The sequence below is a fragment of the Malaya genurostris genome, chromosome 2, assembly GCF_030247185.1.
Source record: "Malaya genurostris strain Urasoe2022 chromosome 2, Malgen_1.1, whole genome shotgun sequence".
Classification (NCBI taxonomy): Eukaryota; Metazoa; Arthropoda; class Insecta; order Diptera; family Culicidae; genus Malaya; species Malaya genurostris.
This window is the reverse complement of record NC_080571.1, coordinates 261,195,742-261,211,622: the sequence shown is the minus strand read 5'-3', so window position 1 is coordinate 261,211,622 and position 15,881 is coordinate 261,195,742. Positions and strand designations below refer to the sequence as shown.

Sequence of the window (15,881 nt, the reverse complement as noted above, 5' to 3'; positions counted from 1 at the left end):
GATAAGTATTTACTCGCTCCTAGTGACCTAACTCTCACATGCAGTTTTCCTTTCAAAACATTCAATGTGAGCTATCCTCTTCGTCAGGAATGGTTGTCTGGTTGTCTGGAACGACAACTTGATGAACACATAGTTTGTTATACGGACGGTTCTCTGTTGAATGGTCGTGCTGGTGCTGGTGTCTACTGTCGTGAAATGAGGCTGAGCAGTCTCATTCTCTTGGTAGATACTGTACTGTGTTCCAAGCAGAAATCTACGCAATTCTGTGTGGAGTACAATCGGCACTTCAGCAGAGGATCTGTGGTAAACGTATTTATTTTTGTTCCGACAGTCAGGCAGCCTTAAAAGCACTCAGTTCGAATGACTCACGGTCGAATCTAGTGATCGCATGTCGAACTCAAATTGAAGACCTCAGCATTTCAAATGCTGTTTACTTCTTATGGGTACCCGGCCATTCTCGTATTACTGGAAATGAATGGGCTGATGAGTTGGCTAGAGCTGGTGCAACGAATGATTTCGTTGGTCCTGAACCAGCTTTACCACTTTCAACTAGTTGGATAAAGCACAAGATTCGTTCTTGGGCTGCATCCAAACATGCCAGCTACTGGCGCAGCTTGCAAACTTGCGCTCAGACAAAAGCATTTCTACCAGATTTAAATCTGAAAATGTCAAAGTGTCTACTGCATTTCTCCAAGTATCATTGCAGTATTCTGATCAGAGCTCTGACTGGACATTGCAAACTCAATTATCACATGGCTACTATTCAACGTGCTGAGTATTATTCGTGTGATTTGTGTGAATGCGATTATGGTACTTCATATCATCTGATATGTAACTGCCCCGCATTGACGCAGCTACGTATCCGGGTTTTTGGTTCTCCATACATGGTTGAGTCTGTGTATGCGAAGCTAAAATTGAAGGATATTCTCTCGTTTCTCACCCAATGTGGTAAGGAGCTATAGTCAAAAGGGTTCATCGTTCTTCCTGGAGTGAATGAATCCCTTCTGTATTCACCTTAAATAGGGTTTAGCAGATTGTTTGGCATCCTTTGGGGGGTACCGAATTTACTTCTGCTCGTACATACTGCGAGTCGTTCTGCATTCTTCCGAGAATGGTCTCGCTTTTGTAAGATCTCTAAATCCTCTCGGGGGTTGGAGGTTTTATTAACAGCAGACTGTTCGGGACCTCGTAGAGGTTCAGAATTTCCTTCTGCTTCCAATAAATGTGATCCTCAGCAGATTATTCAGCATCCCTTAGGGGTGCAGAATTTACTTCTGCATTTATGTGTTTTTGTGTCGTCAATTTTTCCCATCCTCCTAGTCCAACCCTTACCATTTCCTTTCAATCCTTCCCTCTTATATATCGGGAAAATGATGCTAAAAACAAATTGATGGCAAGGCACAAATCTCCAAATATCAAGGGGAACGTGCCATTTGAGCCAATTTGTTCTGATTCCTGATTCCTGAACCATCGAGTTCGTGTTCGGGTCGGGTACAAATACTCGAGTACAAATCTCTACAGTATTTCTCAACTAGACGTTGATGTTACTTAGAACTGGGTGGATGCTAAATTTAGTCAATGCAGAGCTCGACTTCAGCAATGCAATGTGATAAGTAAGTGATTCAATATAGCAAGAGTTTATTCTGCGCACAGAAAATCCAGATTAGAGTTCAAGTCATTCAATATCTGAACACAAACAAACCTTATATATTAATGAAATAGAAATGTTGAGAACTAAAAATACAGGTCTTCTATTGAATGAATGTATGATGTATGAATGAAATGTATGATAGAATACTCACTACTGCTTGTACATTGCCTTGTTTGTCACAAAAATCAGGGTTTTTCATCCCAAGTTGCGCATTCCTTGCCAGATAAAAAGCTTTGTTGCGAGTTTATCGGTAGAAACAATTTCGAACAGGCTAAAGACATCTGTTCGATCAACGGTTTCCATAATGCATCTTCACGAATGTTTCGTCGTCCATGAGGATGCATCCTTCGTATTTCGTAAGAACCCCATTGGGTAACTTCCAGGCACATCTTTGGCCACTTAGTTCTGTTTCAGTGCCTGTTTGGTTACGTACTGGTCCAAACAAAGAAAACAACAGATTTAGCATCAGCCATTTGATAGTACATTGTTTACGTTGGGCCCCTCGCGTTTTGAGTCCCAAACATTGCGATTTTTTTATTCATCGCTGGATTTCAAATTGTAAAAATTACTTCCACTCCATTCCATTTAGTCCATTTTAAAATGTAAAAGAAATATATTCTTTTGTTTGTAATTACATTTATATTCAGAATTTGTTTCGGCTCGATTGAGGTTATTTTGAACGCTAGAGGAAAAATCTGTTTTCATTTGTCACGAGAAATCGATACAAGTTTCATATTTGACATTTTGAATAACTGTTACTGGAACCGGAATCGGGGGACTGTCACAGTTGTGTATGGAATCATAAGGCTTTTCATTAGAACGTAAGCTTGTAAAAATCGGCCGAGCCATAGCTAAGAAAAGTAAGTTCGTTACATTTCAGAGATTCTGGCCACTATTTCTGGTGCGTCCGGAACCGGAAGCCCGGAACCGGAAGCCCGGAACCGACCGATATAGTCGGAATGGATACGTTTGGCTGTCAACTGACAAGGTTTATCGATTAGAACTGATTTAAGCCCCCAGCAACCCCTTTTTTCGTGTTTTGTATCACTGCTCTGTATAACTGCTTGAAATGTTCAATACTCTTTATCCTGTAATTCCAGAACCGGAAGTCAAATTCAGATAAAATTCAGTAGTTGTGTAAAGGACCATAAGACCATTCAAGTCTTATAGTCCCATTACGGGGCGATACATGTGAAAAGTTGCAACAAAGTATGCACTTAATTATTTCGGAGATGGCTGCACCAATTTTTACAAATTCACACGAAAGGGCATACGTTCCCATGGAACGCTTTTAATTTTTTCCCGGATCCAATTCTCGGTTTCAGAGTTACGGGCTGATATATGCAAAAAATAACCACTCAATGTTCTCGCAGATGGCTGAATCCACTTTGAATCAAATAAAAGCTCTTATATACCCGTATAACATTACTGACAATTATTTGGATAGAACTTTTGGTTCCGAAATTACATTGTGATGAGTTAAAAAATATTCATTTTAATATCGTATAGTCATATAAAACTTAGGTTGTGTACATTTTGCTAGATACGCAAAAAATGATCTAGGATATATCGGTTTTTAGTTCCGGAAGTACCGTAAATAGTAGTCGAACACCTTCGTCATTCAGAGAGATTTAGCAAAAATTGAAAAATTTTCTTCAAATTAAGGCGACGATAAACAAAACGGAAAAATATCTACTAAATTTGATTATTGAAAACTGTTTCAATTTTTACGTTATGATAGTTTATACCCGAACATGTTTTTTGTGCCTATCCAAGATTCAATGAAAAGTTTCTTGTAAAATGCTACAGTAATATTTATGAGAGTATGAGTAATATGAGAATGGCACCACCATTCAGATTGTTAGTTAGTTCACAGATTATCAGTTAGTTATTTCGAAGCAGCGGATGAGAAAATATCTAAAATCTGTTAAAATTTGTCAAGCTGTAGATGTACAAAACCGGATAACGGTTTGTACGACATTATTTTCCGAATTTCAAATTTGCATTCTTGTGTAGAAAACAAAGACGTAGTCCTACGTAAGAAAAGGATTCTCGAAATCTCCATCTAGTAATAGCAAAATCGATTAGATATTTAATTTGTGCAGAATTTTTAAAGCGATGCCACAAATATCGCCTTTTTGCCTTTCTCATATTGAAAGGCTATGCAATCACTGTGAAAACCGACTTTTCAACCGAGGCCCGGAGGGCCGAATGTCATATACCATTCGACTCAGTTCGACGAACAAATGACAGACACACAGACTGTATGTGTGTATGCATGTAACAATAATATGCACTCACTTTTCTTGGAGATGGCTGAACGGATTTTTACAAACTTAGATTAAAATAAAAGATTTTATGGCCTCATAGCCTGCTATTGAATTTCATTTGGATCCGACTTCCGGTTCCAGAGTTACAGAGTAATATGTGAGAATTGGAGAAAACTACTACTCAATTTTCTCGGAAACGGCTTAATCGATTTTCACAAACTAAGATTGAAAGGAAAGGTCTTATAGTCTTCTAAATATTTTTGGAACATTTTATCCGAATCCGACGTTTGGTTCCGGAACTAAAGCGTGATAGGTGGAAAATTACCAATTTCATGAGTATTTTTTCACGAACGATGATCAAAAACAGGTAGAAATCCTATAAAACTGTCCGATAAATTCTTCTAGTTTACAGAACTCGTTAGTTTGTGGGCATTTAAACTTAATTCGGTACTATTGGTTCCCCTTTTTCTTGTTCCGGAAGCGTGAAGTAAAACTCCAAAAATAGAACTTACTTCGATTTCTCAGCGATGCTTGAACCGATTTTCACAAATCTTTGTTTTAATCAAAGCTCACAATGTTTCAAAAGCTACTGTAAAATTTTAATCGGACCCGACTTTTGGTTCCGCAGTTACAGAGCGATGAGTGTCAAAGCTTTCAAACCGCCAAATAGAATGACAATAGAGCACCGGAACGCACCGGTACGTGCAACGTGGAAAAAGAAAACACAACACGAATGATGCGTGCTTTGTTCTCCCAAGTAGCACGTTAAGATACTGTTACTATTTTGGTGACAGTTGTGTTATGGAAAAAGCACAATTTTTCTTTGTTGTGCAACATATCTTTAAGTTCTTCCGGTGTTATGAACATTTATTGACAATTATTGTGCAACTAACAAAAAAACTCATGCATCGATCCCATTACAAATGCAGCAATTAAATCAGCGAAAAAACAATTGTGAAACTCATGGAAACTACTTCGTAATGTAAACAAAAATTGAATTGATGTTTACAAAAACATAGTGAACATAATTTCTAATGAAAAAGTTTCACATTTGATTTTCTATACAACTGCTCGTAACACAAACATGGAACTTTAAAAATATTCTGCACATAAATAAACGGTAATACTACATATTGTAGAAATAATCTTTTATGTTTTAGTAAATAGAAAATCAACAACGAACTGCATTTTTATGGTGAAACATGTCTTCGTACGCCTGAAATTTTCAAGCGCCTTTGAATGTACGTGTTTTGATCATTGAACATCAATTTCTATGAAAATAACAATCCATTCTTTTCAATGAATATGATCGAGATAGTGTTTGAAATATGTATAAGAAAGTTATCAAACATTCATACACCTTTTCAGACGATTTTAATCATATATATGATTCAAATATTATAAAAAATCTTGAGATGAATTTTTCTTCAATATTTTCTATTATGAAATCGAGGGTAACAGGGTGTTGAAAAGAAAATGGTTCACCCAACGCAATGATTTATTTTACCTAAGTAAATGGAAATATAAACATGTAAATATTGAAAAGAGAAATTTTTGTTTTTGTTTTTATCAAAATAGTTGACTAAAACAACAATACAGTTTAGTCATTCATCTTAGTGAACCCGACATTTGTGATACGCACTGTAGGTATTATTTTGGTGAGCCCATGTGCTTTAGTTGCAAAAACAAGTTGCTCAAGCGGTTATATATAACTATGAGAGTAACTATGATGAACTTAACTTTTCGTTCAATATCTTTGAAAAGTGATGTCAGGTCTGTTCATTTTTTCGCGAGATGAAAACCGAATACCAATTATCTGATTTGATTTTTGTTTTCATTGCGTATGTAATGCTGTATTTCTAAAACTTTTATGATAATATTCTCATGTCGGCGAGTTTTGCGTTCATTTCAAGCAGATAAATCTGGTACAATTTATTTGCAAAATTCGAATTGTTTTTCTTAAAATGAAGAAAACTGCACACACTTACCTAAAATTTCATGAGGCTGCCGAGACTATGCGGACTCGACAGCAAAATAGTTTTTAGTGTGAGGTTTTCAATTCATTTTTTGCCTTGCGGAGAGCATAAATTCACTAATTTTGTTCTTCACTCGAAATATAGAGCCATTTTGGCACATATTGTACCCAATGCCAATTATGACAGCCATTTGGAAAATTTTTGATAAGTTGAACAATTGTTTTAGTTACGTCGTTTTTACAACGGTTAGGGATGTCTGCTACTGTGTGTGATATTGCTAAAAGACGGTGCTGGAGTTGATAAAAAATTATAGTTATTTTATGATAAGTGTGACGAAGGAATAAAAGAATGTCAATTAATTGAAATTTATTTTGTTAAAATAAACATACATCGGAATTTCAAGCTTCGCGATGTAAATGCAATTTTCACAGCCGGTCGTGCAGTATTACTGGTGGTGTAAAATTGTCAATTGTAACAATAGGCTTAATAATCCTACAACATGTTTTATGCTGCTGATTCATGCTGTTTAGCTTGACTTACATATGCAAAAGTAACAGAAACGCAGGTTTCGTTTCGTTTAATTGGTTCATTCGAAATAGAGCATGAGATAGTAAGTCTAGGTTTAACTAGGTTCAAAACTGCTCCAAATTGGAGGTCATATTTGTTGATAGCAAACGAACCAACTTCGGCTATTCCGGTCATCTGAATCCGGTTTCGAAAGTATTGGAAATAGTGATCATAAACTGCACTTTTCTTCAAGATGGCCAAATCGATTTTCACAAACTTAAAGGTTCGAAGGAATAGTCCTACAGTTTCATACGGAATTCCTAAATTGTAGATACTACTTCCGGTTTCGGAACTACAGGGTAAACAGGATTTCTAGATTTTGTTAGATTAAGTCCGAACAAACTTTCCTATTTCTGTTCATTGAACAGTTGTTATTGCGAATTCCACAGTAATATTTATGATCTTATGAGTAATAATCATTACACCACTAGGTGGATTCAAACAGTTTTTCTATTAAATATCACGATGGTGTGAGTGTGCGAGTGCGGCTTATCTTACCACCTGGCTAATTTATACATCGTGATTGTATATTACAGCTTGAAAGTAAAAAGTCTCATGTGATTGCGATCATGATAATACTCTCCCTTAGAATTATTCAACTTTGTTTGGAATCTATTACACTCTTACTGGAAATACCCGCAACTCTCGGGTTTGATAGCCTATTGACTTGATAGTCGTAACTCCGAGAATCTTGTATTATTTTAAAGTGGATCAAGTGGGTTTCAGAAATGCTTTTCGTTTGTACGATTCCTCGTATAACTCAGTTACGGTTGTTTTTAGAAAATTCATCTTCCTTCACTTCTTCACATTTAGTTTCACTAGAATGACAGCTTAAACAATCGATTCCAATTACCCTGCGAAAACAACACAGCAGTAAGCTCTAGGTATCACAAGATTAAATCGAATTGTCCGGCAGCAAAAAAATGGGAACTATATTTTAGAGGATGTATGCACTAGCAGCAGGGAGTGTAAATTAATGCACTTATTCTCGTCATGTAATCTCAAGGATACGGCCACGTTCTGAACGAGACTGTGCTGCGGTTGGCAGATGAGTAATTTATCAGATTGAGAAAATGCAACCGAGAATCCAGCTCGAATGCGGGGATAACTGGTCCACTAGAAGAAAGAACACAAGAAAATAAATATTTTCATTTTTCTACAATCCCTCCCCTCCTCTTCCGGTGTTTGGAGAACAGACGACAGACAGAAAGAGGTGGAATTGCAAGAGCTAGGGGGTGTCTGGTTGCGTTCGTAGGAGGTATCATGGCGCGCAACAGATGCTATTCACTTTGCGGGAGTTCTCTGGTTTGGCACAGTCTAGTCGGACGACTTTGGCAACGTCTTAAATAGAATTTTGTTTGGCCGTGGGGGTGAGGTTAGACATTGTTTAAAGATAACATTCGAGCAGAGATAAAAATAAATAGGAGAATCTCGTGTTCTCTCCAGATGGAACGAACTTGCATTGTAAAGTTAGTGATCACAATTACGAAGTATGTAAACAATATCTGTAAGAATCCGAAACATAATTTCGGTGTTATTCAAAAAATGTTTAAAGATGCCAGAAATTCGTAAGACAAGTTTTTTTTCTAACCTACACAGATAAAAATATTTTGTGAATTTACATTTATTTTCATGCACATATTTGGAGCAGGCAATTGAATGAAAATTTACATTACAAAACGAAACGGTTTGTAAATATACAGTCTTGTGCAATGAAAAACTGAATGAATTTTAATGTAATTTTACATCAATCATGGTTTTAAATCAGATTTTCGTTTCAACTGATGTCTATTTCATAGTACTATCGGTTTACATGTCGTGTAAGTTTCATCTTTTCTTTCTGTGTATTCTAAGTATCCAAACGGAACACAACACGCAGCTTCTGAAATAACTCAGAGCACGATCAACGAATAGACTATCCAAATAATTCTGTTTCATATCCTGTGAACGAATGTAGCACACTCGGTGCTAGAAATCTGAAACAATATTGCCGCTTGATCACAGTGATATTCGCGTACGATTCGATTTGTTGATGTTTGATTTTGTATACTCGGACTACCACCGGCCGTGGGTGCGGATGCGTGAGAGTGTGCACAAGTCGCGATCCAGCCAGTCGCTTCGGACGGTTGCCAACGGACGGTATCGTTCGAGATCATTTACCGACTCCATTTACGAACCACCGAGCCGCCAAACGTTTGCGAAGAGAATTCCCGGTTCCCTGTTGATTGCCCGTCCGTCTCACGACTGAAGCAATTATTGTGATTTACAGGTCTGTGAAATTTAATTACAAGCAATTTGCGGTGAAGACGTGAAGACATCCGGAAAATGCACAACCGTAAATGTCGTAACCCAGCCAAATTGTTCGGTGAAAATTCAAATCATCATGTGAAACGAAGTTAAGCATTTCAAAGTCCGTTCGTTTGCCGGGTAATGTGTCGAGCGGATGGGAAAATAAAAGTTAAAAACCAATAGCGAGAAAGCCAAGACTAGTGCCGGAAAAGAAAATTGTTGAGCGTTTTTTTTTTTGTTTGTTCTCAAGAAAAATGATTTGCAACATTGCCCTGTCGGGTTCGGCTCGAATTTTCACGGATAAAACTTCATCCCAGCAGATACAGGTTTATGGTGTCCTCATGGGTGGAAATTTCACACCGGAACAGGTGGTGGATGTTTGTTATTTGAATTTGTACGGCCTCATTGCCAATGTGCTAACCCTGACCGGACTGTGTGGGGCACTTCTCTACGTCAGCTGGAAGCTCGATTGCAGGTGAGTAAACGATGAAGACGATGTTGGCTTTGCTACTAGTTTGCATAATTGAACATATTTCCAATAGGAAAATCCAAGTCTATTTGATCGAAACCGACCAACAGTGAACGGAGAAAAGACTGACCCAAAGGTAAAAATTTGCGGTTTCCTGATGTTGGCTTCAAAGCTAATTCCGCTGGAGTCAGACCCGTGCCCGGGATTCCGGTCGGGAGGGGTGCGCAGATGAAAAAAAAAATATAACGATGATTGGTTTTGTATTTTTGGTGTGCCCTTAGCACCTTCCGTTTCTTGGAAGCGTGAACCGCGATTCAAAAGTACAAATAAATTAATTAGAATTTCCGGATTCGCATAGAAAATAATGCGAAAAGTGAATAGTCATATTTTTGGGATTGTAATGTGAGGGGTTGAAGTTTTAGAAGGGATGAGTTTGATTTTCACCTTTCTTTCCAAGTAACAAATGTAACTTGTTGGAGTTTTGAGATGTTTTGGAATTTCTGCAGAATTGTTATTTATGTTAGATATATTAGGAAAGATTTTTCTCTGTGATAATAAAATCGATGATGAAACTTATCGTTGCTAAGATTCACAGTAGTTAGCATAGGCATTAGCAGAAGCATATGAGGCCGTCCGTGATGAAAACCAATTAAGCTTGCACAACGTTTTTTCCTGAAACAACATAATTAGTAAACACATGTTGATCTACATTGTGCAAACTGCATGCTGATTAATTCCGATGTCGGCCACGTCCTAATGCCGATTTACTTGGAATTAACATTACCATATGAATTAACATTACCATATTTATTGTTCTGGGTAGCCGAATACCGAGAATTTTGTGTAAATATGTAATATTGGATACGATTACTTTCCGAAATTCGTAAAACTACAGACAGCCCTTTGCGTTCTATATTTTTAATAGACAACCGTCACTGGCAAGATATCACCAGATCGATCTTTTTTGTTTGTTTCGATTATAGAGGTTTTAACCTCAAGGTCATTCGCCTCTTCGGATAAGAAAAGCTTTCTGACCCTATGTGCGGGGTTGGGAATCGAACCCAGGCGGGCTGCGTGAAAGGCATGGACTTACCCATCACACTATACCCGTCCCCTGAGATCGATCTTTCAATCACACAACTACGCGTTTCACGTTGTGAATTTATGTCGGTATATCAGCGTATCTTTTACGTTTCAATGGGCCTGGGGCAAGATTTATTTGAGTTCGCGTGCTAATATCCGTTTCCTTTCTTTTCATAGCCATTTCGATTGAAACACAGTTTAATAGCAGTTAACAATGAATTTTATTACAGACCTATAGCAGCTGACAGATGTTAATATATGACACTGATATAAAACACCTCAAAATTTTTCGATTAACAAGTGTATAGAATACTACATTTTGCTACATTGAAAACGCCTCATTTATCATATTTTCGATTTTTTTAAAATACATTTTACATAACACTTTTTGCCTCTCCACAAATTTATTAGATTCAAATGAAAGGTCCCACGGTCCCATAAAATGTTCCTGAATTTCATTTGGATCCGACTTCCGGTTCCGGCGCTACAGGGTGATATGTACAAAATTGTGAAAAAAAATGTCACTCACTTTTCTCGTACATGGCTAAACCGATTTTCTCAAACTTAGACTCTAATGAACGGAGTCATGGTCACGGTTCCATAAAAAGTTCCTGAATTCATTTGGATCCGACTTCCGGTACCGGAATTACAGGGTGATATGCACCAAAATGTGAAAATAATGTCAACCTTTTTACTTGGAGATGGCTGAACCGATTTTCACAAACTTAGATTCAAATGGAAGGTCTCATGGTTTCATACATAGTTCCTTAATTTCATTTCAATCCGACTTCCGGTTCCGGAATTACAGGGTGATATGCACCAAAAAAGGGAAAATAATGCATTAAAAATGTGAAAAAAAAATGTCACTCACTTTTCTCGGAGATGGCTTAACTGATTTTCACAAACTTAGATTCAAATGAAAGGTCCCACGGTCCCATAAAAAGTTCCTGAATTTCATTTGGATCCGACTTCCGGTTCCGGAGCTACAGGGTGATATGTACCAAAAATGGGAAAATAATGTCACTCACTTTTCTCGGAGATGGCAGAAACGATTTTCACAAACTTAGATTCAAATGAAAGGCCCTACGGTCCCATACAAAGTTCCTGAATTCTATTTGGATCCGACTTCCGGTACCGGAATTACAGGGTGATATGCACCAAAAATGTAAAAATAATGTCAACCATTTTACTCGGAGATGGCTTATTCGATTTTTACAAACTTAGATTCAAATGAAAGGTCTCATGGCCCCATACATAGTTCCTAAATTTCATTTTAATTCGACTTCCGGTTCCGGAATTACAGGGTGATATGCACCAAAAATGGGAAAATAATGCATTAAAAATGTGAAAATAACGTCACTCACTTTTCTCGGAAGTTCCTGAATATCATTTAGATCCAAATTCTGATTCCGGAAATACAGAGTGATATGCATAAAAAATGTGAAAGTAATACATAAAAACATGCTTAATCCACCTAGCAGTGAGATGATACCTTTTTTTATCAATCCGCATGTGTTTTTTGCATGAATATTCTTCGGTGCTTCAGTTTTCATGACATTATTTTAACGACCTTCGTTTTAAGCGGCGAAACTGCAAATCGGATCGAATTTGAATCTAAAAGTGTGACAATCGATTAAACATTCCATGATATGTCGAAGTAATTTCCACTTTAGGGTTTAGGGTAATTAAGGTACTTCCAGAGCCGGTATTCAGGAACCAGCATAACCCAAACCGATTCGTTTGGCCATATGACGAATAAATTGCAATATTTTTGAGTCCAGCTTTTCGGGATTGTCATCTTCTATATCGCTTTGAATTTTAAAAATTCATCATCCTACAATTCCAGAATCGGAAGTTAGAATTGGGTAAAATTTAATTTATTTTAATTTGAACTTTTGTTTCTGAAATTCGATTTGGTTTCTTTTTGAGAAAACAATTGAGCTTTAAGAAACGATTCGATACTGGAACCGGAATTCGAAATTCGGTGTAGCCGAAGTCAGACAAATTTACCTGAGTAGCTGTATAGTTTACATTTGTTTCAAAATGTTTGAAAATCAATGTAGACATCTTTGAGGAATCGTAGTTCGAATTATATTTTTGGGTGCCTTCCGAAACGAAAACTGAATACAACCAAAAATTAAATAAGTTTATTTGGTTATCGACTATCCAAATCTGCTAACCCATGTTTATGTGAAATAGACATTAGTATAATCACCCTGTATCTCCGAAACCGGAAGTTGGATCTGACTGAAAAACAAGATGTTTTATAGAATCTTAAAACTTTTCATTTGAATCTTAAATGATTCTTAGAATTCAATTGAATCTTAGATCGGCTCAGCCATCTACGAGAAAAATGAGTTACACTGTTTTAATTTCGTTTCACATATCATCCTGTAGTTCCGGAACCAGAGGTCAGAACCAAACATAATTCAGGAACCTTGTTTGGGAGTATACGACTTTTCATATGAATCTGAGTTTGTAGAAAAAGGTTGAGTCATCTCCGAAAAAATTGAGTGAAATTATTTGTCACGCACGCATTTGCTGATCTCGACGAACTGATTCGAATGGTATATGGCTGTTATGTTCTTCCAGCATTTATTGCAGTAAGTAGTTTAAATCAATATAATTATAGAACTACTTTCAACTCAAAACTTCTGCCATCGTCTGGTTTACATATGGCATATTCGAACGATTATGTTGCCAAAAACGAACCGTGCTAAAATCGGTCCGAGGCAAAATATCATGCTGTACACAGTCTTTTGGGTACTTAGAAACAAATGTATGTGACAGTATAAAAAATCGTGTTTTATGTTGCTCTCAAGCATTTCTTTGCCAGACAGCGCTCAGAACTTCTACTGCTGGAATAGGGGAAAAAGTCGCTTACACAAAAATGTCGATATCTCCGTTAAAAATGGACGGATTTCAACAATCTATGGCTTGTTGGATAGGTATTACCGTGTAGAATCTAAGTCTGAAAATATATTTTGTTTTCAAGGTATATTGTGACAGATACTGTCAAAAAACTGAATATTTTGACATAAAACTTCGTATAACTCAAAAAGTAAACATCCGATCTCAAAACCATTCAATAGCGTTTTCGGTGACGGGGAGACCTTTCATTTGCGACTAGCTCGATCAAAGTCGGTCCAGCCATCTCTGAGATCTCGACCTCTTAGTTGACAACACACATACAGACACACACACATACACACACACGGACATTTGCTCAGTTCGTCGAGAATCGATTGGTATATGTCATTCGGCCCTCGGAAAAAATTTCTAAGGTTTGAGCGAATTCTATACCTATTTTTTATATATATAAAAAAAGGTAAAAATGTGATAATAATGTCACTCACATTACTCTGGGATGGTTAAACCGATTTTAACAAACTTAGATTTAAATGACAGGTCTAATGGTCCCATACAAAGTTCCGAAATATCATGCGGATCCGACTTCCGGTTCAGTAATTACAGGGTGATAGATACCAGAAATGTGAAAATAATGTCACTCGTTTTTTTTAGATTAGCATCACTTTTCTCATACGAATAGGCAACGCAAATGTAAGCACTAGTTTGGAAAAATGATGCTGACTGTGTGACATAAACATTGAAGCATGCTTTTGTGAACTATTCTAATCAATCTGAATCAATTGGTGTCAAAATTAGTATCCGAAATTATTTAATAAAAGTATGAAATATATTTTCATGAGATTGTTATGAAAGAAGAGAAAGGCATTATCACACCACTAGGGTTTTTCTATTATATCCGTAGTTCGTTTCCGTAATCGTTCATATTTCTCAACTAAGTTACTATAATTTTCAAACAAATTTACTACAATGTGAAATGTGCCATACTCTACCACTTTCGAATATTACTTATTATTGGAATAGTAAGTGAAATGTTTGTGATCGTGTGCTTTTTATTTGCTCTAACCTCTCCGCTCCCTTTATAAAAATGTTTTATACATTGCAAAGTTTTATGATCTCTAGTTATAATTCTTTGTGAACACATATAAGATTACATCTCTCGAACTGGAAACGTTCCCCTTCCAAATTTGATTGGCATTGCTAGCTTTCAAATGAGCCCAAGTTTATCGAAATTCGTGGAGTCATCTTCGAGAAAATTCAACCGATAAAAAAGTCTGCAGATAGTCGGTAATCTGTGCAAAGTGTACACACTTAGCCATTTTTTGTTCTCGTCGAGCTGAGTCGAATGATATATAACACTTTGGGTCTCCGAAGCTAAGTCCGAAAGTCAATTTTGCAGCAATTTTATTGCCTGGAACCAGTGCAGTATAATTTCATTCATTTCATTTAATTTCATTCTATTGAAATCGACTATACTAATTTTTTTTCATTTACCTATTTTTTCGGTAAAGAACTCGCATATATTCGACACGTTTTCTTTATTTCAAAATGGTACGTGGAATGTGCGAGATATGATTTTGACTGAAATGTTGCTTACAATAAACTGTCAATATTAGGAATCGATCAGTGGCGCGACATGTGTCGAAAAGTTAAGCCCCTATTCGAGCGAGTTGCGTTGCGGTACGTTCCGCGCGTACAGGTTGTGATTGAAAAATTCACTGCTCCGAAAGTATTAATTTTTCCTCTCTTTTTTTCAACTAAAAAAGAAAAAAAATTAGGCCAAGTTTGAAATTGTTTTATTTGTTTATTAATTTTTAACATTTTTCATGAAACTAATTTTAATAGTTGTTTCATGTAATCACTTATATGAAAGCTAAGGAAAAGACACATATTTCATGTCTTGGACGAATTTTTGTATTTTTATTAGATTTTACAGTATAGGCTGTTGAAAAAAGGCTCTTTTTTGTAAACGCGAAACTTCAAAAAATCATATCTCGAAAATTCCACGTACCATATTGAAATAAAAAAATACGTGTCGATTATGTTCGAGTTCTTTACCTAAAAAAAAAGTTAGATGAAAAAAAAAAGTTGAGTGGCTGATTTTGCGTGGAATGCACCACATACATCGCTCACTGGCGCGAAATGCAGTTAAACTGTCGTCAATTTCTTCCTTGAAATAATACACATTTCAATTGTCTATCAAATGAGCTCCTAGTGAACTTCCAGAAGGTTCAAGATAAAAAATGAACGGTAAACCAGTCTTGATAACTGAGAGTTTTTAAATTTTTTGCTTCCTCTTCCAATCCTTATTTTGAGTACTTTAAGCGACCCATACACACTCAGTTTTCCGAACAGTTTCTCGTGTGTGACTGTGATTCCCATTCATTCGAATTTGTTCACTTCCGGCGGCTGAAACAATGAAACAGGTAGATTCATTGGCACAAACATGACATAATCTCACAAAATGAGCTGGATGAACATCGCTTGACAACTATCAATGGTTTGTTTACATGTTCATTCCGTTTTATTGCATTCTGTTCCATGGTATTCCTGTATCATTCCATTGTGTTCCTTGTTATTCAGTGTAAACAAACCACCGATAGCTATCGAAGATGAATTTGATTCATCGGCAGTTCATGTATGTCGTCATCGTGCAAAATCTACTTGCAAAGGGAGCAAGCGGAACATCGAATGAATTGGCATGGTTA

The 15,881-nt window shown here is 36.7% G+C and overlaps 1 protein-coding gene across 6 annotated transcripts in view; it reads left to right on the top strand.

Moving 5' to 3' along the window:
* The window catches only part of LOC131429719 (ATP-binding cassette sub-family C member Sur), a 209,771-nt gene that overhangs the window by 14,218 nt on the left and 179,672 nt on the right, over window positions 1–15,881 (top strand). For 3 of the 6 annotated variants that reach the window (XM_058594034.1, XM_058594035.1, XM_058594033.1), the window contains exon 2: window positions 8,734–9,228. In XM_058594034.1, the coding sequence (XP_058450017.1) occupies window positions 9,008–9,228 (221 nt within the window). In that variant the 5' untranslated portion in view covers window positions 8,734–9,007. The remainder of the gene's footprint in view (window positions 1–8,733; window positions 9,229–15,881) is intronic. The other 3 variants (XM_058594038.1, XM_058594037.1, XM_058594036.1) reach the window with 1 other exon arrangement.